Source organism: Mastigoproctus giganteus, chromosome 2 (genome assembly GCF_048544385.1).
Source record: "Mastigoproctus giganteus isolate SK-2022 chromosome 2, ASM4854438v1, whole genome shotgun sequence".
NCBI lineage: Eukaryota > Metazoa > Arthropoda > Arachnida > Uropygi > Thelyphonidae > Mastigoproctus > Mastigoproctus giganteus.
The window spans coordinates 112,440,365-112,465,071 of record NC_143576.1 but is presented as its reverse complement, the minus strand read 5'-3'; the positions used below and the strand labels follow the sequence as shown (position 1 = coordinate 112,465,071).

General features: G+C 36.6%; 1 protein-coding gene across 1 annotated transcript in view; it reads right to left on the bottom strand.

Annotated features, from left to right (window-relative positions):
* The window catches only part of LOC150089499 (uncharacterized), a 180,828-nt gene that overhangs the window by 20,908 nt on the left and 135,213 nt on the right, over positions 1 to 24,707 (bottom strand). Inside the window, exons 9-10 of the mRNA XM_090390005.1 lie at positions 13,337 to 13,417; positions 8,051 to 8,116 (exon numbers count right to left, since the gene is read on the bottom strand). Of these exons, the coding sequence (XP_090246131.1) occupies positions 8,051 to 8,116; positions 13,337 to 13,417 (147 nt within the window). The remainder of the gene's footprint in view (positions 1 to 8,050; positions 8,117 to 13,336; positions 13,418 to 24,707) is intronic.

Below are 24,707 nucleotides of genomic sequence, written 5' to 3'. Positions count from 1 at the left end.
AGGTCGAACTTCTCTAGGTTTATTTCTGTAGTACATTGGGAACTGTGGATTGTTAAGTATTGGTTTTTGATTTTTTTTTTATTTGGTAGTTGTTGGCGCATCGGCTTCTGTGGCCATATTGCACCTCCCAAGGTTTTTGCAGTACTTTAATCCAAGCCCGAGGCGGGAATCGAACTCGCGACCTTTGGGTTGCCGGGCAGGTACTTTACCCACTCGGCTAGCCCGGTCGGCGTTAAGTATTGGCCAATTGGGGTGAGAAGGCAGACTTTGAATTTTGGCTGCATAGTTCAGAAGTAACATCTTTCTCCTGAGGCTGAGCGGAGGTTCATGGGCTTCGATATAAAGACTTTGCACTGGCGATGTTCTATAAGCGCCTACAGCAATTCTGAGGGCAGAATGTTGAATAGGGGCAAGACGTGCTAGCACGCTTTCCCTAGCAGAATCATACACTGGGGCGCCATAATCAAGGCGAGATCTGATTAGGGCTCTGTACAAGTGAAGTAAGGTGTAACTATCTGCACCCCATGATGTAGAAGAGATAATTCTTAATAAGTTCATTTTTTTCTGGCAAGCAGTCCTTAGATGTGTGATATATTCTAAGAAGTTCAGTTTATTATCAAAAATTAAACCAAGGAGACGAATGCTATTCACCACTGTGATGGGATGATTTGTTAGTTGTACCTCTGGATCTGGATGCATCTTTCGTTTATTACAAAAGTGAATGACTCTAGATTTCTGATAGGATAATCGGTAACCATTCTGTGTCATCCATAACTCAATGTTATTTATAGATGTTTGCAGCTGCCTTTCGATAAAGCTCATGTTTTGCGAGCTGCAAGAGACAGTCAAATTATCAGCATAGAGGTAAGAGTTTACAGCTTTTGGAATATTTTTGGTCATCTGATTTATTCTAATTGCAAATAAGGTTGCACTGAGTACAGAGCCCTGCGGGACTCCTTCTTCTTGTATGTATGTTTGCGAAAGTACTTGCCGATAGCGGACTTGAAAGGTCCTGTGTTGTAGGAAATTCTGTATGAAATACGGTAAGTGTCCTCTCAGGTCCAGGGAATGAAGATCTCTCAGGATACCAAACCGCCAAGTGGTGTCAAAAGCCTTCTCTATGTCGAGACATACCATTACTAGATGTTTGTTTTGGATAAACGCATTCCTGATGTCTGTTTCTACTTTGATCATGAGATCTAGAGATGATCGGTGTTTTCGGAAACCAAATTGATTGTCAGAGATAATATTTTGGGAATCGAGATACCACGTTAGTCGACGGTGTATCATTTTTTCTATGGTTTTACGGCAGCTTGTGAGCGAAATGGGTCTGTAATTGTTCTGAATAGAATGATCTTTCCCTGGTTTGGGTATTGCCAGTACAAAAGCATGATGCCAGAAGCTGGGGAAGGAATGCTCCATAAATATGCGATTGTAGAAGGTCAGTAGCGAAGATAATGATTTATTGTCTAGATGTTGTAACATTATGTAGTATATTCCATCCGGGCCAACAGCACTGTTCTTAGCGGTGGATAAAGCTTCTTGAAGTTCTACCAAAGTAAGTGGTGTATTGTATTGGAAAGAGAATGTAGTTCTAAATTTCAGATGGGATTTTTCTGCTAAAGCTTTAATCTTTTGAAATGATGGATCATATGCCGTAGAATCAGACAACTGTGAAAATACCGTCCCTAGAGCATTTGCAATCTCTGCAGGAGTAGATAGCTCCTGTCCATTCACGGTGAAAAGTGGGGAAATTTACCATTTAATTGTCTTATTTTCCTCCAAATAATTCTTACATCAGTATTTTTATTAATTGTAGTTGCGAATCTAACCCAAGAGTCTCTTTTTGCTTTCTTTCTAATATGACGGGCTTTAGCTCTAATTTTCTTGTAATTTATAAGATTAGTAGTGGTAGGATGTTTGCGGAATAAATTCCATGCACGGTTTTTTTCTTTTTTTATATTCTTACAGTCCTCGTTCCACCAATAATTTCTGTTTCTACGAATGCTTGACTTTGACTGTGGGATGGCAGTGGATGCAGCTGCTAGAATCTGTTTTGTAATATGGTCGGCAACTGTGTTAATCGGATGAGATTTGATGATCTGATTGTCGAAGGATACGTTAGTGGTATACTTTGCCCAGTCTGCCTTGGAAAATTTCCATTTTGTGTGAGTTTCTGAAGGTATGCAGTGTGACGTTTCAATTTTACATATTATAGGGTAGTGGTCACTATTGAGTGGATCATCCAGAGCTGTCCACTGGATACTAGGGAAAAGGATTGGAGAGCAGATAGAGAGATCTATTGAAGAGACTGTTCCTGTTGGGAGGTGGAGGTAAGTTGGCGAACCAGTATTTAATATGGTTAAATTTTGTCTTTCAATAAGCATTTCAATGATTTTTCCACGTCCGTCTGTATTGGAAGAACCCCACAATGGATGGTGTCCATTGAAGTCACCCAATAAGCAGAAAGGGGTTGGCAACTGCTGAATGAGATCTTCAAGTTCATGTATGGTACAAGGGCAACTGGGTGGCAGGTAGATTGAAGCAAGTGTTAGGGTAACGCCAATGGCTATTCGTGTGGCAACAATTTCAACAGTGGTTTGCAACTGAATGCGTTTGCAGGGTACTCTTCCATCTATAAGTATCGCTACCCCTCCGTGAGCATTATTAGTAGCAGGTCTGTCTTGCCGAAAGAGAGTGTAATTTTTTTATCGAAGTAGACACCTGAGGTGTTAAATATGTCTCTTGTAAACAGATTCCAATTGGTTTATAACGCTTAATTATCTCGTGGATGCCGTCGATATTGCTGCGAAAGCCTCTACAGTTCCATTGGATGATGTTTTTCATTGTTTGGATTTAAGTGAAGAAGCTGTGTCTGTCTGCTTTTTGGAAATCTATTTCTGTCGGTCAATTTTTATTTTGTCTCTCTTTGAAAATATTGGTCTGGCCTCTATTACATCTTCTGGATGAATTTCCAGAATGGTTTCCGTTTCTTCATGAGAGCAAGTCTCATTTGTGTCCATGAAGAAAGATTCAGCATGCTGCTTGTTACCGGGATCAGAGTTTTCTGTTTGAGTAGATCTTACAGGAGTTGTAAGAGTAACAGGAGGTATTGTGACTGGTGTGTTATTAGATCTATTAGAAGTCTGTTGCTTTGAGGACTGAGGTACAGTAGAGAGTAAAGTTCGAGCCCATTCAGAAATAGAGATGCTTGGCGGGATTGATGTATCTGTTTGAACTGATATTGAGTGAAATTTTTGAGCAGCGTCGGCATATGTATGTTTTGGCATCGGTATTAGTTGCTGTAATTGTTTTCTGGCTTCGGAAAATGAGACTTTCTTTTCTATCTTGTATTTTTGGATTTTCTTCTCATATTTCCACTGATCGCATGTTTTTGAGAAAGCTGGGTGATTGCCTTTACAATTAGGGCAAAGTGAGGACTGCGATTTACAATCGGCTTGGGTATGTTCCTTCGATCCACAGTTAGGGCATACTGCATCACCTCTATAGACAGTTTGGGAATGTCCAAATTTTTGACATTTATAACACCTTGCCATAAATTTCCTTAATTTTACCATACACAGATTAGACCAAAAACTAAATTTCAGCATATATAGAAAACAAACTAATAAGGGGATGCTTTTGCATTTCCACAGTTATCATCCCCAACCATACAAAAATTCGGTCATGCTGAATCAATTTCTTAATGCCTTTAAATATTCATCCACCCAGATTTCTCTAACCACTGAAATAAATGAATTAACTAGAAGATTCTCAAACAGGGGTTACCCGCTAACCTATATAAAAAAAGTTAAAACAATAGCCCGTGAAAAAATAAATAACAACAAACATTGCACAAAGATCCGACAAGACCAAAATACATTTCGTCACCATTCCATATGTCGAGTACTGGTACAATAAACTTAACCAAATATGCAAGGGAACCGACATGAAAATCATAGCAAAACCCATGAACAAATTATGCACATTCTTCGGAAATCAACCTTCGAACACCACATTCCAATCACAGCATGACCTAGTATACAGCATCCCATGCAAAAATTGCAACGCTGTTTATGTAGGATCTGCCATGGGAGTGGCACAGCTTCGAGCAAAACAACACGAAGCCTCTGTGCAGGCGGGTCGTTCAAATGCATCGGAACTTTCGTTCCACGCAATAAATGAACGACATTCATTTGGCTTTAATGAAACAAAAATTATAAATATCCAACACAACTACCACAGAATACTTATTGCGGAAACATTAGACATGAAACTTCAATCAATATCCGTAGACCATTCCTATTGTCCGACGATTGGTCACTTATATGCTTGCATGAAGAACAAACACTACAACATGAGACAAAATTTTCGGATTAATTGTGAGTTGCGCTATTCCTGTGAACATGACACCCCGAAAAGTTCTAGTCCGACTTAAGGAATATAGAGAATAATCTACATCCTCCCCCCCATATCCATTAAGCTTTTTTAGAACCCTAAAGTCAAGCTACAAGACCAAAAGAAATAATCAGCCCATATTTATTAAGCAGTTTAGACCTTTAAAAATCTAATTTTATGTCAATCCACGTAATGGTTTCCTTGCTGCCAGAGGTATGGTGTTTGAAGACAGAAGTCTTGAGCACTCATTGTTGAGACCGTACGGTCTGAACACTACGGTTCTGACAGTGCCACATGTTTTGCAAAATTGATATCGCCTTCCCCAAGAATTATTAGCGAGTTGGTTGGAAAAGAAGCTTCCTATATCTAAAATAAAGGTAATCCCTGTTGATTCATAATATAATAGAATATAGGAATTATCGAGCACTTAATAGCTCTCTATTATCAAATATATATATATATATATATAAATTTTTCATTGTGATAATGCTGTGGTTATGCAGCATTAATGCTATTGTAGAATTGAACAATTAAACATTACACATGCATTGTTGTATTAGGTCAAAGTTCCGACTGATTTTTGTTTTGCAAGTGGTCGTGTAAATTTTGGGTGGGAGGTAATACCGATAATTAAGGACTAACTAACTGGCTAGCCATAGTTGTTCTAGCAGTTGTTGGTTTGCCTATTGTTTTATGTTAACGATTAGCATGAAATCAAGTTAATAAATCAAGCTAAAATTTAAAATGAAATTGAAAAGTTTAGAGGTTTAAAGTTAGAGGAGAAAGGGAATAAAGAATAGTGCAGAATAGGGAATTATTAAAGAATAAGTCTAGAAAATTGGCGATACCTGAGAAAGATTAGGAAAATAACTAAGAATTAGGAAGGTAACATTTCTTCACATGGCCGTCTCTCTCTCGCTCTCTCTCCTTCCTCAGGGGCTTTGAGCAGACATGGAAGAGAAAAGGGTATGGGATGCAAATATTATCTTGTGACACAGAAGCCTATGGTAGGTACAAACTAATCTTAATTTAGCCATACTAAATTAATGTCTCATGTAATGTAATAAGGCAAATAAAATTTAATTGTTAATTTATTTTTAAATTTTGGATTGTTAGCTGCAAACTGGGATTGGGACGCAAAGCCAGCTATAGTGTTGGTACGTGAAAGCACATGCAATTTGCCCGGGAGCCGCTCTATAGGAGGCCGGGGCACTATCTAGTCTGTTTTGTTGGTTAGTCTGTCGGTAATAATTATATATGCTTAAGGGATCGGTTAATTTGTATATTTGTGATTACGTGACCTGTATTAAATTTGTAATCAATGGTCAGGATTAAGGTAAATACTTATGTGGATGTTTATGTTAATACATTTTAAAATTACACTACCTTTCTACAGCATAACAGCCCGTGTATGCTCAGTGGGATAACTATATACGTATTTACATACCCCACATCAGTGATTTTAACCTTATGGTGTTTTGGACTTTATTTTTGTTGCCGTTGATATCACTTTGCTGTCAACTTTTATAATATCCAGTGAAGTTAGGGCTATAAAGCATTTGGATTGATATGAGGTTTAATGTAGCCAGAGTCAGTATGAGACCTCCTGTTATAATTATCATTATTGTATTAGAGTTTTGAATTTGGACATTCGAGTTGCAGTGCAGTCAGACAATGAGCCCCTTGTCTGAGTGCAATGAACCAGGAGGGTCTAATAGGGGCCCAAACAGTTGCTCTGTGACCCTATTAGGGTTAATGTTGGAGTGTGTAATGCTTTATATACTAACCCTCGGTCTTTATGAGACAGGGAGGTTATAATACCACTAAGTAAGTAAGGAAAATGGTCAAACTTCACTAAGAATGTGTCCAGGTATGGAGGCCACACCTAAAACAAAAGAAGAGAGAGAGAGAGAGACTTCAGGCTTCTTGAAATGTCCAAAAATGGACTTTTCAAGAAGCTTTAGGATGGACTACATGCCTGGTAAAGTTAACAAAATGGTACCCATATGAGGAAAGACTGAATAAGTGGGCTACAGAGTTTGATAATAAGAAACTTTATTAAAATTTCACCTTCATTCATTTAATTATCTCCTTTGAGAGGTAATAGTTAAATGAATAAAGGTGAAATTTTCTTGGTATTAAATGACAAGAATTGGAGACTATATATAGCTACTGGAGAACAGTTCTAGGCTGGATTATGAGATAGTTCCTTCAGCCTAAAGAGTTATTAATCATTGGAATAAATTTTCCTGCAAACAGCTTGGAAAAATTTAAAGGGACAGATGAATTGGTTCCTAAAGAAAGAAATGAAATATTTCCTCTCTCCTCCCTCCCTTTTTAATTCTGATTTCCTCGAATGCATGGATAATATAGACTACTTGTATTTATAACTACAGGTAGTTCCTGACTTTACAAGTTAATTTATTTCTAGCATGCTCATAAAGCGGGAATTTATTTCCTATAGACAATGTTAATAATAGGGGTTATGTTTTCAACAATGAAATTAGTTAGCTAATTAGTTTATGTTTACACAATGGTTGATTTATCCAAAGAAATGAAAACGTAGCCTGTAAAATCAAGCAAATTATAATAATAAAGAAAGAAAATATATGCTTTAGTCAAGGCTAAATAACGGTCATTATTAATAATAATAATAATATGGTCATTATTAATAATAAAGAAATTATTTATGACTTACAAATGTTAAAGAAAGTTTATTCTTCATCATCATTGACTAAATGCACACTCGTTGATCACTCATTATTGGCTCGGCACTCGTTGGTTTGTTGCACAAGGAGTCTTCTTTAGAAATGCTTCAAGAGGCGTTTGTTTCCAAGATAATCTTCTCTTTTCTTTATAAATTTCAATACCACGCATAAGCATTTTTTAGCGGAATGCACAAATTGCAACTAACACGATTTGCGCCGAAGTAACAAGTTTACAAAGCTTAAAAAAAAAAAGGAATGAAGAGAAGATTCTGAAAATTTATTTATGTTTTTTATACGATTGAAGATTTCAGTAAAGAAGAAACACATTTCACCATAATAACGTAAAAACCACACAATTCCAGCCATCGGTATTTTCACAAATGCAATATCGAGTTTACTACCCACTTATAATTGCTTGTAGTAACAGAAAAGCCCAATAAACCAGTACGTGCAAATTGCTTTTACTGTTTTATGGTCGTGACCTCCAGAAATGTGATTTAGAAAAATATCACAAAGGAGTTCAAAATTTGTTCTTATAACATAACAAATGATAACAAAAGTGTAGTGCATTTTAATTATTTGAATTGGTAACTAATGCAATTTACACAATAAAAACTACCTTTTAGAGAGTTATATAGCGAAAATTTTAACTTCCAAGGTTGTGGAACGAATTACCAAAAAACAATGTGTTATTGGGTTCACATTATATTTTCATGATACAATGGTGCCTCCGGAACGGATTAATTAATATCATAAAGCTGGGTACACTGTATTGTATAGCTACAATATGCGGTAGAAATGCACTATTTATGAATGTTTAACGTTCATTTTTTGCAATTAATGTTCATATTTTCGATTTTGTTGATACTTGAAAAAAAAAAAAAAAAACTCGTAAACCCGGGAACTGCCTGTACTTCCAATTAATAATGGAATTAGATACTTACCTTTTGAATGTTTCATATAATTCATCCCAATCAATTTCATATTCCTCTTCTACCTGAAAATACAATCTTTAAAAAAAACAAAAAAAAAAAAAAAAACATTAAAACTACTTTTAGTTTTGTACTGTATATAGTACACACACAGTGATTTTACATAGAGACTGACTAGCAAAGGAAACAAATACATAAGATTGATTTGTACAAGATGCTTGTCATTGTATTTAAATATTTTTTTTTATTCTTCTTCTGATGCATCTATTGCACAAGAATAAAATAAAATATTGCACATTTAGCACAAAGCACTTTTATCCCTTTTGATTTTATAGCTGGATATCCTACCAAACATAAGTCTAACACTGAAGGTGCCAATTCTACAATACAGTTCCTCTTCGTTCGGATCAGACTATGAATAAAACAAAATGCTGACTAAAATAAAAATATAGAATTTATGTAAATGGCTTTGTAAGAAATAAGATAACTAAATCTGAACTAATTATCATACTCTGCTCAAAGTCAGTTAGGTCAGAACTTTATCTGCCCTGAAACCTTTTCTGAAATCTAATCTTCTGCCAAAACCGTTTGGAAATCTAAATCTTCCAGAGAACTCTAATACTAGGACTTACAATACCGAGATTCCAGAATCCCGAATACTGGGATCCCAGTCTCTCTCTTTTTTTTTTTTTTTTTTTTTTTTTTTTCAGGATTTGAAATACCGGTATTGATACAAAAATACCAGTTTTCCGGTACTAATTTAAAAAATAATTATCTATGCACATAAAGGTTATAAAATCGACAACAATAAATCATTAATACTACTGAATTTGCAAATGAGGGATAGTTATACACAGTACAAATGCAACAGAAACCTGAAAATGTCATGAAACTGTAAGAAAAAATCTTACAAATATATTTCTCTTAATAAGTATAGTGCATGTTGAAGTAAAGCACTTAAGGAACAATGAAAACATCATTACGGAAATATTTCTGTTAGTGGGAGTAGGCCTGGTAGCGCAATTAAGGAATACAGTGAATAAGTATGGCAGGTGTGGAAGGGTTAAAATTAAAAACTTCTGAACAATAGTTTAATCCCTCTATTACACCGCTACTTGGGGATGCGACACTTAGTGCATTTTGGGAAAGGGTATCGGTATTGTGAACAGGTGATCTTGAGGTAAAAGATGAAAGCGTTTCATTGTGTGGGGAAAATATTGTTTTTCCCACCAAAGGAAGAAGAGTGAGTTTAAAGAATAACACCGTGACTGGGTCAGAGTTAAATTAGATAGAGGGAGATATGTAAGCTTGCATATAAAAAAATTGTACAAAGGGCAATTGCAACTTGCAATCAACTGAATAAATAAATAATGTAAGGTGCTTGCACTAAAAGAGGGGGTTTGTGGTGGTTGTTTGGAGGGGTTGCAGACTTGCAGTAGTAGTTCTGGGTTCAGTTCTGGAGTGTCCAGCTATACAGTGAAGTGTTCTGCCAGGCACATTCCTGTGCTAGAAGTTAATCTGAGAAGTTGAATAACAAGCCAATCAGATAGTGCCCTGGCTTCTACTACTGCTGTGGTAATTTTCTTCAGTATTAACAGAGAACTGTTCCCAAAATAAGAGTGTACTGGAAGAGCTATACAGCAGAGATGCAGAGTTCAACTAAGAAGAGAGAGAGAGAGAGATCACCGCACTCAGTGAAAGGAATCTGCACAAAGGAATCTCACCGTGAAAGAGAAGGAAGGCAAGTCCTCTGAACTGTGTTATACAGGAAATTGGTACTTAGATAAAGTGGTAGATTATTTTAGAGTAAGGTTGAGGTTGAAGAAATTACGAGACACAAGGAAATGTTAAGTATTGAGTTGGTTTATTGGTTGAAGTTATAAAGAAAATTGATATTGCTAAATTAAGAAAAAGATTACATGGAATTTTGTTAGTATTAAGTTAGCGACTTATGGATTGCTGTTGTGAAGAGAACTGATATTGCTGATTAAGAGAAATATGAGGAAGTGATTAAGATTGAATTAGTTTAGTGTTTGCAGCTGTAGAGCAATATCAAAATCAATATCAAAATTGATATTGTTAACCGAGGGAAATTTTATGGAAATGATAGCAGGCATTAACAGATTAAATGAGGAAAATGAAGAGATTAGATGTAAATAAATACCAGTTATGTATATACTTATAAGCAGTTTTGTATGATAAACGACTTTTGTTTTATAATATCTGTGTCATTGCTCATCAGAGCAATGACACAAATCAGCCAGTGCATCAACCAGCACAGAATCCAAAAGGACGTTTTCTGCCGCTAATTATATATGTACCAAAATTAGATCCAGTTTAAATGATAACACTTTGATTGCTTATGTTTCTTAAGAGCTCACTTTATTCGGACAGGTAGTATGGATGCTTAGACATAACCAAATTTGCAGTTTCAATATGTATATTTTTTGTTTTTAGAATAACTGCATGTTTAATAATTTTTTGTTAGAATAGTTATTATTGTAATAAAAGTTTGATTTGAAACATGAATTCAAGTAATTACTTGTTTTTTTTTTTACTTTATTGCACTTATTGTATTAATACCGATATCCCGGTTTCCAGTTGCCACTTATAGATGTGAAGGATAGAATCGGAAAAGAGTTGACAGGAAGAAAATTGAGGCATTTGAAATGTTGTGTTACAGGAGAATACTGCGTATTTCTTAACTGGATCGAAGAACAAATGAATGGGTATTGAATAAAATTGGCAGGCCTAAAATTTTTCTTCATAGCATCAACAAAAGAAAACTCAAGTTTTTTGGTCATATAGTAAGAATGGAAAACTTTCTGTTGAAGAATATAATGGAATTGGTGGAACCTACAATTGGTGGAAGGATGGGATCAGTGAACTTCTGGGCATGACACTTTGCAATGCTGCTCGTATAGCACACGATCAATGCAGTTGGAGGAATTTGTTGGTGACACAACAGCTCCTCAGGGAGCTCTGTGACTGGAAGAAGAAGACCGGTATCCCGGTTTCATACATTAAAAATACCAAAATACCAGTATTGAGATTTTGACATACTGTGAGCCTTACCTAATACCTCTAGAAACAGTAATCAACCATAAATTAAAAACAGTAATACACTCATGCAAATTAAAAAATCAATGATAATAAATTAAGTGAACCTTTGCAGAACCTCATGGTTACACAGAAGACACTTTGAAAACCACTGCGCTAGACAGTTCTGAATTCTGGAAGAGAACTGAGATATACTGTTAAATATACCTCATCCCAGACTTTGCCTATTTTATCTTCACACATTCATTAAAAAAAAAAAAAAAAACACAATAAAGATCATAAAATAATCCCCCTCTCTCATTAAAAGCCTCTTAGAACCTAGTTTAAAAAACTGAAATTTTGGTAATGCTGTTGGTCCATTCTTTCACTAATCTGCATGTGCACTTGCACATACATACAAACTTTGTACACAGTTCCTTAGTATCTGGCTGCCTGCTTTATACAGACAGATATGGACATGTGATACTGTCTTGATGGAAGGGCCAATTCTTTGGGATCAGAAATGAATGAATATCAGCAGGCAAATGTGTTGCACCAAGAAAGACATAAATAAAATACAGGACTAATTCAGACAGAAGCTTCGGCTAATATAAAAACAAACAGAGATCACTGAGTTCAAAGCAACATGTGAATGATGCCTTCTGTCTCACAGGAACTGACTTCAGAGTGCAAATAGACTGTAGAGAATGCCAAGGAGTCATGTTCAACACCGACATCAGCAACTCAGTGACTACAACAGAAGGCCAGTTATTGGCCCCTTCAAGAGGCTGGATGGTCGCTCCATTGTGTAGTGGAACATGTGAGTTGTAACAATACCACAAAGCACAGATATTGGGAATAGTGGATGTGGAACAATATGGCTGCTCATTGAATAGGTAGTTCAGCAAGATGGAGGACTATAGAGTGGGAGGATCATCTTGAGAAGTTTACATCACCCCTACAGTCACAGTGGCTACCAACCGAGCTGTGACATCAGTTGGTTATCATCCCATCACCTCTTAAACCACTGCATGCAGTCTGGCAAAAGGAAGCCAATCACCCCAGACTGCTGACCATCATCAAAAGTGTCTAAAATTGTGTCTAAAATCTCAGCAATGAATTTCCACTCCCCCTTCTGCTTGGAGATTGACGAATGCCATATACACATGTAGTGACAACGCAGTGAACACAGTGATCTTAGAGCCATTGTTGAACATTATACTGCACACTCTGCTGGTGCTATGGCATGAGGAGCAATTAGTTTTGACAGTCAATTGTTGGTAGTGCTTGTCAATGACAAATCTGACTGCTCACTGCTATGTAGCCGAGATTGTGGAACACACAGCTCTCCTCTTTCTTACTGGGGTGGTGCTTGATGCCATTTTTCAGCAGGACAATGCCTAAACACATATTGGGGGTTTCCTCTGAGTACTATTTTGGCCAAAGTCCTCGGGTTTCTCCATCAAACACATATGAGCCATAACTGGATGCTACCTACAGAGCCACCCACAACTACAGATGTTCTGTGGGACCAGGTGCAAGAGGTGTGGTAGGTAATACTACCACCTCTCAGGAAGCTTTCAACACCTGTACAACTCAATGCTTACCTCAATGTAACTGCAAGTATGGTGGATTTACATCACTGATGTCCACTGTAAGCATCATTTTGTGTCATTAAATATGTTCACACACACACACACACACACACACACACACACACACACACACACACACACACACACACACACTGTGTAAAAGCTATTATTACTCCTAAGTATCTTCTCTGTATCCCTCATTCAGGGTACTGCAATTTCAACATCACAGATTGTAATATATATAATGCCAATATATAGTGTTAATAATCTGATATATAATGTATATGTATATATACACATTATATATAATGCCTATTGTTAATAATATGAAAAACCTGCATTTAAATCATGTTTTTTTTTTTACAACTATATTTTATAATTATAAGAATTTCTTTGCACATAAAGATCGAATTTTATAATTAAAAATAATAAGTCTATCGATACCATACAAGCATTTATGTTGCATTTAAAGATGTGCTGATAAGAGGGTTAAATTTTCATCAGCACTATTTTTTTTTTTTTTACCGCTAAACAAAAACTGATAAAAGACAATATTGACTAACAAAAAATTTTATGCACATACCCAAAAGGTATGATCACAAAAGTATTTCACACTGTTAGAATTAAAGAGATGAATCATTTTATAAAAACAAAGTATTCTTACATATAAATGAGACATGCTGAATGTATATTTTCCCATTTAGATGTTGGTTTTCCGCTCATTTCTGTGCATAAACCTGATAACCTGAAAGAATAAAATTATTTGATCTATTAAATATTTCTTACATTTTTAATACAAGAGAAATAAAGAATTTCAAAAATATAGCACTTTTCGAAAATTTCTCTAAGGGTAGTTGAACTAGGAGGGAAGAAGGAGAAATACGCTGGCCAGATATAAAAAACTAAAACCACAGGTGTTAAACTTCTGCTATCTCATTACTAATTTTGAAATGCCAATTTCTTTCTGCTTTACATATTTCCTAGCCTATACGTCATTACTCTGTATTTTGTAACACATAAAATCATTCATTATTAATTAATATTGTTCAATGAAATATTGCTGAACAATATTAATTAAGGTAACATGCATTGAAATATTGTTCAATGGAAGTTATATAACAAAACTCGGAGATAATACTCGATACTGGAAAAAAAAAAAAAAAAAACAATACATACATATAGTGTTATAACTGCATTGGGATATAAGTTTAGGGTTATAATTTTGTACTGAAATTGAATTTTATTGAAATTAAATCTAAATCATGACTAAGACCAGAGCAGCAAAACAAAAGGGGGAGAACTGAAGTTGGGGACAGTTGCCCTCTGAATCACAGCCTTTTAAAATGCACTGCTTGCATGATTTTTGTGGAGCAATCAGGTACGGGACATGATATTACCAAGGGTAATGTCTTTGTGTGTGTGCGCGATGTAAAGAGCATGAGGAAATCAGGCGAAAACTCGGAGTTGTTATGGGCCTACATAAGAGCTTGAAGGACAGGGTGGATGCCCTTGAAGGATCTAAATTGAGGGGCCCATCAAGCTCTCAGCTGCCCACATCAACCCCAGAGCTTGCACTTGAACATCACGCAACACAGCGGCAACCCCAAGGCAGAATGTGCTGGTCCCACAGCAACTAGTAGTTGTCGGTGACTGTATTGTCGGGAAACATATTGTGTAAAAAGAATAGGTGGAACAGGACCACGGTATGTCTGCCAGGGGCGAAGGTTGATGACGTTGTAGAGTGGATATCATCTTTTAAGGGCACAAAAGGCGATATTGTTGTACACATTGGCACCAATGATATTAAGAGTAGGAGACCAGCGGAATTACTAAACAAGTACAGGTCAATGTTGAAAAAAAGCCGTGAATTAGGATTGAATTTGAAAGTGTCTGCAATTCTGCCCAGACACGATAGGAGGGATTATATGATGAGAGCCTTGTCGATCAATTCGGCCCTGGAGAGATGGTGCAAGGCTTAAATTTATAGGGATAGAATTTTTCTCAGCCTGGTCTGTGCTTGTTAACAGGAGAGACTGCTTCTACAGGGATGGGATACACTTAAATAGAAAGGGTGCGAGAATATTTTGCTGATGCTATCGAGGCAGTGTTAGGTGGGTCAGAAAACTGCTAGACCGGTGGATACATGAATTAATAGATTAACAGTAGCCACTGGCAGAGCTGATTCTTGTGCTGCTTCTATTGGAATGAGCAGCAGCCTGGAAAACAAGATGCAGGAGATTTCAGAGACGGCTGGGAGTCATTGTGGTACAAGAACAGGAACAGGTGCATATATACTTATGCTACAAGTTTGGTAAATAAATTTGATGAATTTGAGGTGTTGGTCAAAACATCAAAGGCAGATATTGTTGGGATATAAGAGATGTGGTGTCGCACAGATATAAGGAATGCAGAGCAGGAATTTGGGGAGTACAATGTGTACAGGAAGGATAGACAGGATAGGAAGGGAGGAAGGGTTATGCTATTAGTTAAGAAACACAAAATCCAAGGAAGTACAGCCAGGCAACATCACTGAACAGTGCAGTGTCGACTCAGTTTGTTGTGACATAAGCACTGGAAAATCAAAATTGGGAGTAGGAGTGTGTTACAGGCCTAATGACTCTGATGAGTATAATAAAAAAATAAAAACTGTACAGGGAAATAGAGTGGGCCAATAAATCAGAGAGTCTTATAAGGGGGGATTTTAATTTCCCGGATATTGACTGGAATTTGTGGGTTGGTCACTCACACACTAGCAAGGCTTTTGTGGATTTATAGGATGATTGTTTTCTACATCAGCATGTTTGGGAGGCAACTAGAGAGAGTAATAATCTTGATCTGATTATCAGTAGTGATTCTTCATGCATTAAGATCTGCAGATAAAGGAACCACTAGGTGGCAGTGATCACAGTGTGCTGAAGTGTGATTTACTCAAAGAGGTAACTACCATCAGAGGTAAAGGGAAGGGTTTTTGCTTTCGTAAAGGCGACTACGGTGGTCAGAGACATTATTTAAATTCTATACGGTGGGATCAACTGGTGATGTTACCAACAGAAAACTCAAAATGGGAAGCATTTAAAGAATTAATCTTGGAAGCTACTAGGCTTTGCACACCAATTAAGAAATATTGTTCAAGGTTTAGGCCTAAATGGATGTCAGATGAACTAATGAGACATGTGGCAGAGAAGAAAAATGCATGGGAAACAGCAAAGAGTTCATTACCTATGTAAACTCAAGAAGAAAGAGGACGAATCAGATTGGTCCACTGAATATCGATGGTTCAACTGTTGATGAACCTGCTCAGTTGGCTAACAAACTAAATGAGTATTTTGCATATACATTCACACATAAGGAGTTATTCAGGGAGGGGAATGCCAGAGGTGAACTAAACCCTGGCAGTGAGCTAGATGATTTTGTAATAACTGAGAGGAAAGTGGAGGAGAAATTGTTGAAGTTAAACATAAAAAAGGCACCTGGGGTGGATGGGATCTATCCGGCTATATTAAAGGAGGCAGCAAAGGAAGTAAGCAAACCCTTAGCCATAATTATGAAAGCTTCCTTGGATTCAGGAGAGGTCCCTATGGACTGGAGGTGTGCAAATGTGTCACCAATTCACAAAGGAGGCACAAAAAGTGACACAGGTAAAGTGACACCTGTTAGTTTAACTTGTGTTTCGGGGAAAATAATGGAATCACTGGTTAAAGAAGCATTGCAGGATCATCTAGACAAGACTGCAGTAATAGTTAAGACACAGCATGTTGTTACTGCAGCATGTTGTTATTGTTATTTTCTTTGTTCCTGGTTTAAGGAACAAAGAAAGTAATCATTCAATTTTTAATTTGAGAGTACCATTCGCAAATTAAAAATTTGCTCATTACTAGAGTAATGCATCAAATTTTAATCACTGGAGGAATGGATGCTTGGCCTAAAGACACACAAAACTGGGAATTTGGGGGAGGGGGCACAAGCATATAGTGGCCTGCACTACTCGAGTCCTGTACTATTAGCACTAGTTTGTGTCTGCCAGGAGACTGGTAACATCATGAATAATTGATGTCACCAACAGATTGTCAGAAGTTAAGGGTGATAAAGATAATATTATCTTTTGTCAGATTGTCAGAAGTTAAGGGTGATAATGTGAGGACTAATGATTTTAACTGTATACAAAATGATGATGATGATCTGTAGGATAAATATAGGTCCATACTGCTATAATTAGGTCAGAATGTTCATGTCTCCCATTCTGCCTAAGCACAACATTAGGGATTATACTGAACTAATCTACAAGGCTTTCAAGCCTTGTAGATTAGCTGAAGTTATTTTTTAGAAACAGAATGCATTTGAACAAAGATACTGCATGGGTTTTTGCCAATATTGATCAGCATACCTTAAAGATTCCAGGGAACCGGCGCCTCCGTAGCCAGATGGGCAGGAGCAGCAGTGTGTAGCACACGCTTCTTGATTAGACTGGGGTTCGAGCCCGTGACCACCAAATACGGAGGAGGATGCGGGAAGGTCAGGGAATGACCACCGCATATCCCTGGAGCAATATGGCCTTAGTTGCTAATGCTTCTTAAAGAAACCAAACTAACCAACCAGGGGAACTCCTAGCCGGAAAGGGGGAGGGTGACATTTTCAATTTAAGAAGGAACTTAAAATCTGGGCTGTAGCCCATATGCACTTAAATCTCATTCAATTTAAATTAAATAAGAAAATTTAATTTAATTTTTTTAATTTAATTAAAATCTTAACAGAATTACTGTTCCTGTCAATGTGGAGATAGGCCACTACTATCTAGCATGTTCTCTCACTACAACGGTTCTACTTTTAAACACTTCTACCACAGACTGTTAAAAGAAATAAAATAAGAACTATATATAAACAAAACAGAAAGATTACTATTATTCTCATCCAGAGAACAAATCTTCGACTCAAATCAAGTCCATAAATCAACATACTGCATATAATCTATATATTAATACGGAAGTCGTTTTCTTGAGATGGCCATTGTGAATGATAGGCCTAACCGATTGGGCTGAAAGTGGTCTCAAACTGAAGATATTTTTCCTAGATGTGCAGAAAAATGGGAAAATATAAAAATTCGGAATAGTTTTATTTTATGCAGTGGGCCGGTTTTGTCTACTAGCGCTGCCTACCTTAGCCCTGCTACACTGTCATGCTACTCTGACTGGTCGTGTTGAACGTACCTTGCAGCAAAAAAGAAACACGCATTTTCGTGCACATGCAAATGCATCCAAGATTGGTCTGAAACGTGCTTTTAAGGATCCGAAAGATTTAATATGTCACATTATTGGCTTACTTAATGAAAGGTGTGTTCATTGTCAAACCTTACATTTTAAGTGTGAAAAAGTCGGGGATCATTTTATTTTACTGCAGAACATGGCAATTTCAGAAATATTGATTAATGGTATGACACTAATAGTCAAAATTATGCATCAGAATTGTTTGGCTCTAGAAATAATAACAGGAGAAGCTAAAGGAAAACGGATACTCTTACCGTGTGTAGATTTGATTCCATCCGATTCGACTTTGCCATTCTCATTTAAAAAGATAGCAGTTTCCTATTTGGTTGGCTTTTGTGATGACTATAAATAAAAGTCAAGGGCAAACATTTGATAGAGTTGGAATTTTGCTTACTAACCTTGTACTTAGTCATGGCAAATTGTATGACTGTACGTAGCAATGTCTCGGGTCAGATCATTCCAGCATGTTAAGATAAGGTTAGCAGAAGGGTACAAGAATATAAAAAATGTTGTTTTCAAAGAAGTATTATAGAGACTGTACTACATTTTGTACGTGTGAAATAGTTACGCAACATGCACATTTTGAATAATCGGAAAGATGGTGAAACAAAAGAAAATTTATAAGTTTCCTCAGATACAAGAAATGAGAAAGAATTCAACACGTACTGGCTTACCTGCTCACGACAAAACAAAGACTACATTTCTTTAGGACAGCTAGAGAAAAACTCTGCTACCAACTGTGACATTTTCGCATGGGTATAACTAGTATAAGAACATACTGCATACATACAATGTAACAATGTGCCATAATTTTCAGAATGTTGAAAAACATCAACATTCCAACATCCTTAGCATTCCAAAAATTTGTAAATAATGGTTGAAAAGTAATGAAGTTTGGAATTCACAGCTAAAAGCAAAAATACACTTATTTTACTAAGCTGTAAATCAAAATATATCTTAAAGTTTTATATAAAGTTTATTCATGCACAAACTAACAACAAAAAGGAGTGCCAAGTCTCTATCCAAAAACCAAATATTGTTGCAAAGAATTCAATCAGTGTGCCAATATTTTAGCTGTTGTTAATTTTGTGTCCTTTACTTTTACGGCACTTGTTTATTGCCTGCTAAATATGATCACTCGTGTGTTATGGCACATCACTTGCGTGCCTTCTGAACTCACTTCTAATGCCTTTTGATGCTTATATAGGCATCATTTGTATTAACATATATTGTTCAATTGTGTAGAATTATGGTATGTCTACTCACTCTTGTCTGTGGACATCACCATCATCAGCCATTTTCAATCCACTGCAGGATGGCCTCTCCAGCAACTTTCCAGTTCCTTCTGTTTTATGCAATGGCATCCATTTATTACCCATAAACTCATGAATTTCATCTGTCCATCTCCGTCGTTGTCTTCCAGGTTTTATTCTAGTTCCTCTTGGGTACCATTCTGTTATTTTCTTAGTCCTTCTGCCATCATGTCTTTGAGCTATGTGTCCTGCCCAAATCTATTTAAGTTCTTTAGTTTTGATAAGAATGTCCTTTACTTGAGTTTGCTGCCTAATCCACGTGTTTCTCTTCTTATCTAACAGTCTGAATCCCAATATAATTTGTTCCATTCTTCGCTGTGTAGTTCTCAGCTTCTCTTCCATTCTTTTGGTGAGTGCCCAAGTTTCACTTCCATAAGTCATGGTGGGGAGTATACATTGGTTCATTATTTCACATTTCAGACAAACTGGGATATTCCTCCTCAGTATGTGACTATATTTCTGGAATGCTATGCATCCAAAATTTATTCTTCTCTTGACTTCCTGCCATTTATAATTATTACAGCTAATGACTTGTCCAAGATAAGTATATGACTCCACCTTTTCAATTACTGCTCGTTCAATCATTATATATATATATATTCCTTTCTGTGGCATACTTGTTAATAATTACTTTTGTTTTAGCCATATTCATCATTAGTGCAAAATCCTTACTAACGCTGCATAACTGATTAAAATTTTCCTCTAATTCTTTGGGATCGTGGCTTATGACCACAATGTCATCTGCAAATCGTAAATGGTTTAGGTACTCTCCATTCACATTGACTCCTTTCTGCGACCAGTCTAATCTTCTGCAAGCTTCCTCAAGGGCAGCAGTAAACAACTTTGGAGACAATGTGTCTCCTTGTCGAACTCCTTTCTCAATTTTAAATTTGCTACTGTCTTTGGCTAGTCTAATAAAGGAGGTAGCGTTCTCATATATTTTTTTTCAAAATCATAATATATGGGATATCTATGCCTTCTCTTTCCAGTGCCTGAAACATTGCCTTATGATGTAAGGAGTCAAATGCCTTTCATAATCCACAAATGCCAGGCATAATGGTGTTTTATATTCATTTGCTTTCTCTATTAGCTGTGATATTATGTAAAGGTGATCCATAATTGTGAATCATGTCGTAAAGCCAGCTTGCTCTTTTGGTTGATTCTCATCAAGTATTCTTTCTAATCTGTTAGTAATGCCCTTGTGAACAACTTGTAGATGTGGAATAACAAGCTAATTGGTCTATAATTTCCAGTTTCTGATTTATCTCCTTTCTTATGCAGAAAAACTATGATTGCATTATTCCACTCCTTAGGCATCACACCTTTTCTAATGCTTTTTGTGTAGAGTCTTGCCAGTTTTTGTGTCATGTCTCTTCCTCCCAATTTTAACAACTCTACAGTAACTTTATCTTCCCCCAGGGCTTACTGATTCTTCATTTTCTTCAACATATCTTCTACCTCATCAGGAAGGATATTGGGTATTCGTATGTGTTACTAATTGCGATCCATCTTCCCCACTGCTGGAATCATTCCCTTGCTCCTTGTATAATTCTCTATAGTAGTCTTCTGCTATTTGAATTATGCCTTCTCTGCTATTTATAAGTACACCATCACTATTCTTCAGTTTCAGTATCATTTGTCTTTCTGTATTACTGCTCATGGCTGCTGATTTAAGTCCTCTGTTTTCCCTTAATGCTTGTTTCACTTTTCTTGTGTTAAATCTTCTTATGTCCTCTCTAAGTCTCTTTCTAATGGCTTTGCATAACTCAGTATACACAATTTTCTCCTTGTCAGTATTTATCTTGCTCTTCATTTGTCATCTTCGGTCCATCGTGATAAGTGTTTCTTGACTAATTTTTTCTTCTTTGGATTTCTTCTTACCTATAGGTTTCTTGGGCTTTATCACTTTCAGAAAGTTGTATTTTTCTCGTCGATATCTTGGTCCTGAGCAGTCTGCAGAAGCCCAAACTTCTTCTTAAGTTCCAGTACATACTGCTTTTTCTCCTCTTCTGTTATCTCCGAGAAGCTTGTATTATTTACTCAAGTCAGTTTTTTTTTTTTTTTCCTTTCTTTTCTTACACTTCCAACTCTTTTCTCACTTCCAACATTTACCTTGTTCAGAATGGTAAGATCATTCATGATATATCTTGTTAGTGAGGATGAAGTCGATTTCATTAGTTGTTAATCCATTTGAGCTCTTCCATGTCCACTTTCTGTTTACCCTTTTCTTGAAAAAAAGTGTTCATTATTGACAATTTTCGAGATTCTGCAAATTCTACAAGTCTTTCAACTTCTTACACCAATTCCAAAATTTCCTATAGTTCCCCTTTCTACACTGTTTTGTCTCTTTCAAACCTTAGCATTGAAGTCCCCCATAATGATAGTGTAGTGGGTTTTCTGCTCATCTAGAAGAATCTCAATTTCGGTGTACATTTCTTCAACCTCTTCATCATTATGGCTCAATGTTGGTGTATAAATCATTATAACCTTTAACTTGTACATCTTAGAAATCCTGAGTAGTAGTCCTGACACCCTTGGTGATGTACTTTTGGATTCCAAAATGTTGTTTTTTATATCTTTATGGACCAGAGAGCCAACTCCACCTTCACTCCTTTCACTGTTTCCATTGGTGTACAGTGATTTCCAATTGTTACACTTATAAGTGATTCATTTCTTCTTGTTTCAGCAAAACTGATGATATTTCAATTCACATTTTCTAATTCCTTTTCCATCTCTAATATCCTGTCTTCACTGAAGAGTGATCTTACGTTGTAACAGGCCAAGTTCAGTTTCTGTGCACGGCAGCCTGGTCATACCCAGAGATTCTTAGCACCCTCTCCTTCCACTATGATCTTCTCACTGCCATAAGAGGGGGAATGAAAGCCGCTGGGAACTGAGGGCCATTTGTTTCATCGTACTGTCATGTGCTGGAGGGTTTGGTCTTTTCGTCTTCACACTGACCAGGCATCTTGACGAAAACCACTCTACTCGTTCTTTGCCACCTAAGTGACGTAACAGGGCTTACCATTGAGAAGGTGTGCATGAGTGGATTTTAGGGAGGCAGGCCAACCAGACTTCTCCTAAATCTTCTGAAATAGAAAAATATTGGATCCATCAGTGTTTTAGACTGAGTGTCTGATAACACACACACAGAATACCTCTTCCCCTCTAAGCCCCTGTCTGTGGTATACCATTTTAATTGCCACAGATCCATCAACTCACGAGTTATTCTTCCCCTTTCAAGGGTCATTCAACTTACGATCAGTGATAGGCATAATTAATCATGATTTATGCTCGAAATGAAAGATTATGGATTCTTGATAACTGAATAGAAAATTATAACCAGAAATTAGGCTGATGCATGAGGAATAAAGTACACGAGGGGGGAGGGGGGAGATTTTTTTAATAATTTCAATTTTTTTTTTATTTCAAAATTCTCACATATAAGATGGTTTTGATTATTTTAATAATCAAAATAATCGATTATGCCCATAACTATACACAACAGTATCATCTGGGCATGATCTCATACCAAACAACTCCACAGACACATTCCTTTCCATGCAGTAAAAAAGCTAGATCTTACAACCAACATATCTGCTGGAAGCTTCAGTGAAATAACCTGCAACGCCTCTTAGAAAAAGTATGGCACACACACACACACAGGTTATACTTAGAAGAGCAAACCTCTGGATGTATAAGTATGGTTTTTAATAACTACATTTAGTATTAGCATTAGTAGTAGCAATGATTCAAGAAAGCAAGCTTATACAGCATCAGAAGGAGAAAAAAAAAAAAAAAAAAACTTCCCATATCATCTGTCCTCCCCATCATCCACCTGATAATTAGTCTAGTTCTTCCTTAAATTTAACTAAACTAACCACTACCATAATACCTGGTGGAAGTTTGTTTCAATGATCAACTACCCACTGTCTAAAGGCAAATTTCCACACATCAAAACTGCAACCATCCTTCCTCAATTTTAATTTATATCACCCTCATGTGTCTGGTCTGGGCAAGAGGAAGGAGGCTCAATCCCATCAGAGAAATAATCCTCATTATCCTTTTCAATCTCTTTCATTACTGATTACAAAAACCAACCTCAATTCCAGCGAATTCCTCATTCAGGGACACAAATCATTCAATAACACCTATATTGTGTCAGACCAATCAACAGAGTCAACAGCATGAGGATGGACAGTATAACTAATATCACTAAAATTTATTTTCTCAGTTTCATATACTTTCAGGGGTTATTTGTACATTTCCAGGGGTCTGAGTTTCCTTATGTATGAACATAATTTTCTCAAGACCCTTTCTTCACTTTGTTTCAACATATTGCTATACAATTTTCTTAACCTAACATGGTGTTCTATATTACCATTCTCCAAGTCCTAACCTATCTTTCGGAAACTTTCCTAACCTCAATTCTTAACACAGTCAAATCATAATTCCACCAAGGAACAGCTCTTAAAATTCACATTCATATTCACCAGAATTTGAATTTGGAAGTGGTGCTCCACCACTTCTAAATTCAAATCCTTGTGTATTGTTATCCCTTCTCCAATGGAGCCTTTCTCTTGTGGCCATTCTCAACTTCATGTTGTTTGGCATTACAAAAATGCAAAATGGGATGATCTGTGAGATTTCTTTTCTTTTTTTCCTTGGTCAGATAACTGTTTCAAATCTTCTGATGTCTCAGATCATGTCAGTAAAATTATTCTTGTAGTAATGAAACCCTTTATTCCAACACCACCTTAAAATCTCATCCTTTATTTAAACCTTGGTTTTCCAATAAATGGTCTTGGTGCATTATAGCCTTAGATGCTAATGCACCAATAAAATTCAAACCAATCAATCAATCAATCAATCCAATAAATGTGCTAAGGCTGTTTAAGATAAGAATGTTGAAAATGAACCAAATCTCCAGGTTCATTTTCTGCCTACACCAAAGCTTGCAACAATTGTAAAGCAGTTATTAATCAGTCCAAACTAGTTGCTTATTGTCAAATAGTAGCCGAGCATTCTGGTCTCTTACCAAAGCTATTGGCCACAATTTATGCCAATCTCTATTCTTGCTTCTGTCAAAACCAGATGGTTCTATTGCCACTTCAGCTAAAGATAAAGCTGACCTGCTAGCATCCTACTTTTCTTCCAACTCATACATTGATGATCTTGGTAAACCACCTCCTACCATTCACAGTACACTGTATTCAATGCCTCCTGTGGTCTTCCATCAAAGGATGTCAGAAGGCTTTTGAACATCTTTATGCTAAGAAAGCTCCAGGTCATGATGGTATTTCTCCACTTGTTCTCAAAACCTGTGCTCCTGAACTTACCCCTGTTTTGTGTTACCTTTTTTCACTTTCTGATTCCAAAGGTGTTTTCCCTTCTGCTTAGAATGATCACGCCTCGAATATGTACACATTAATTTATTTATTTATTTATTTAGCTAGTGTAG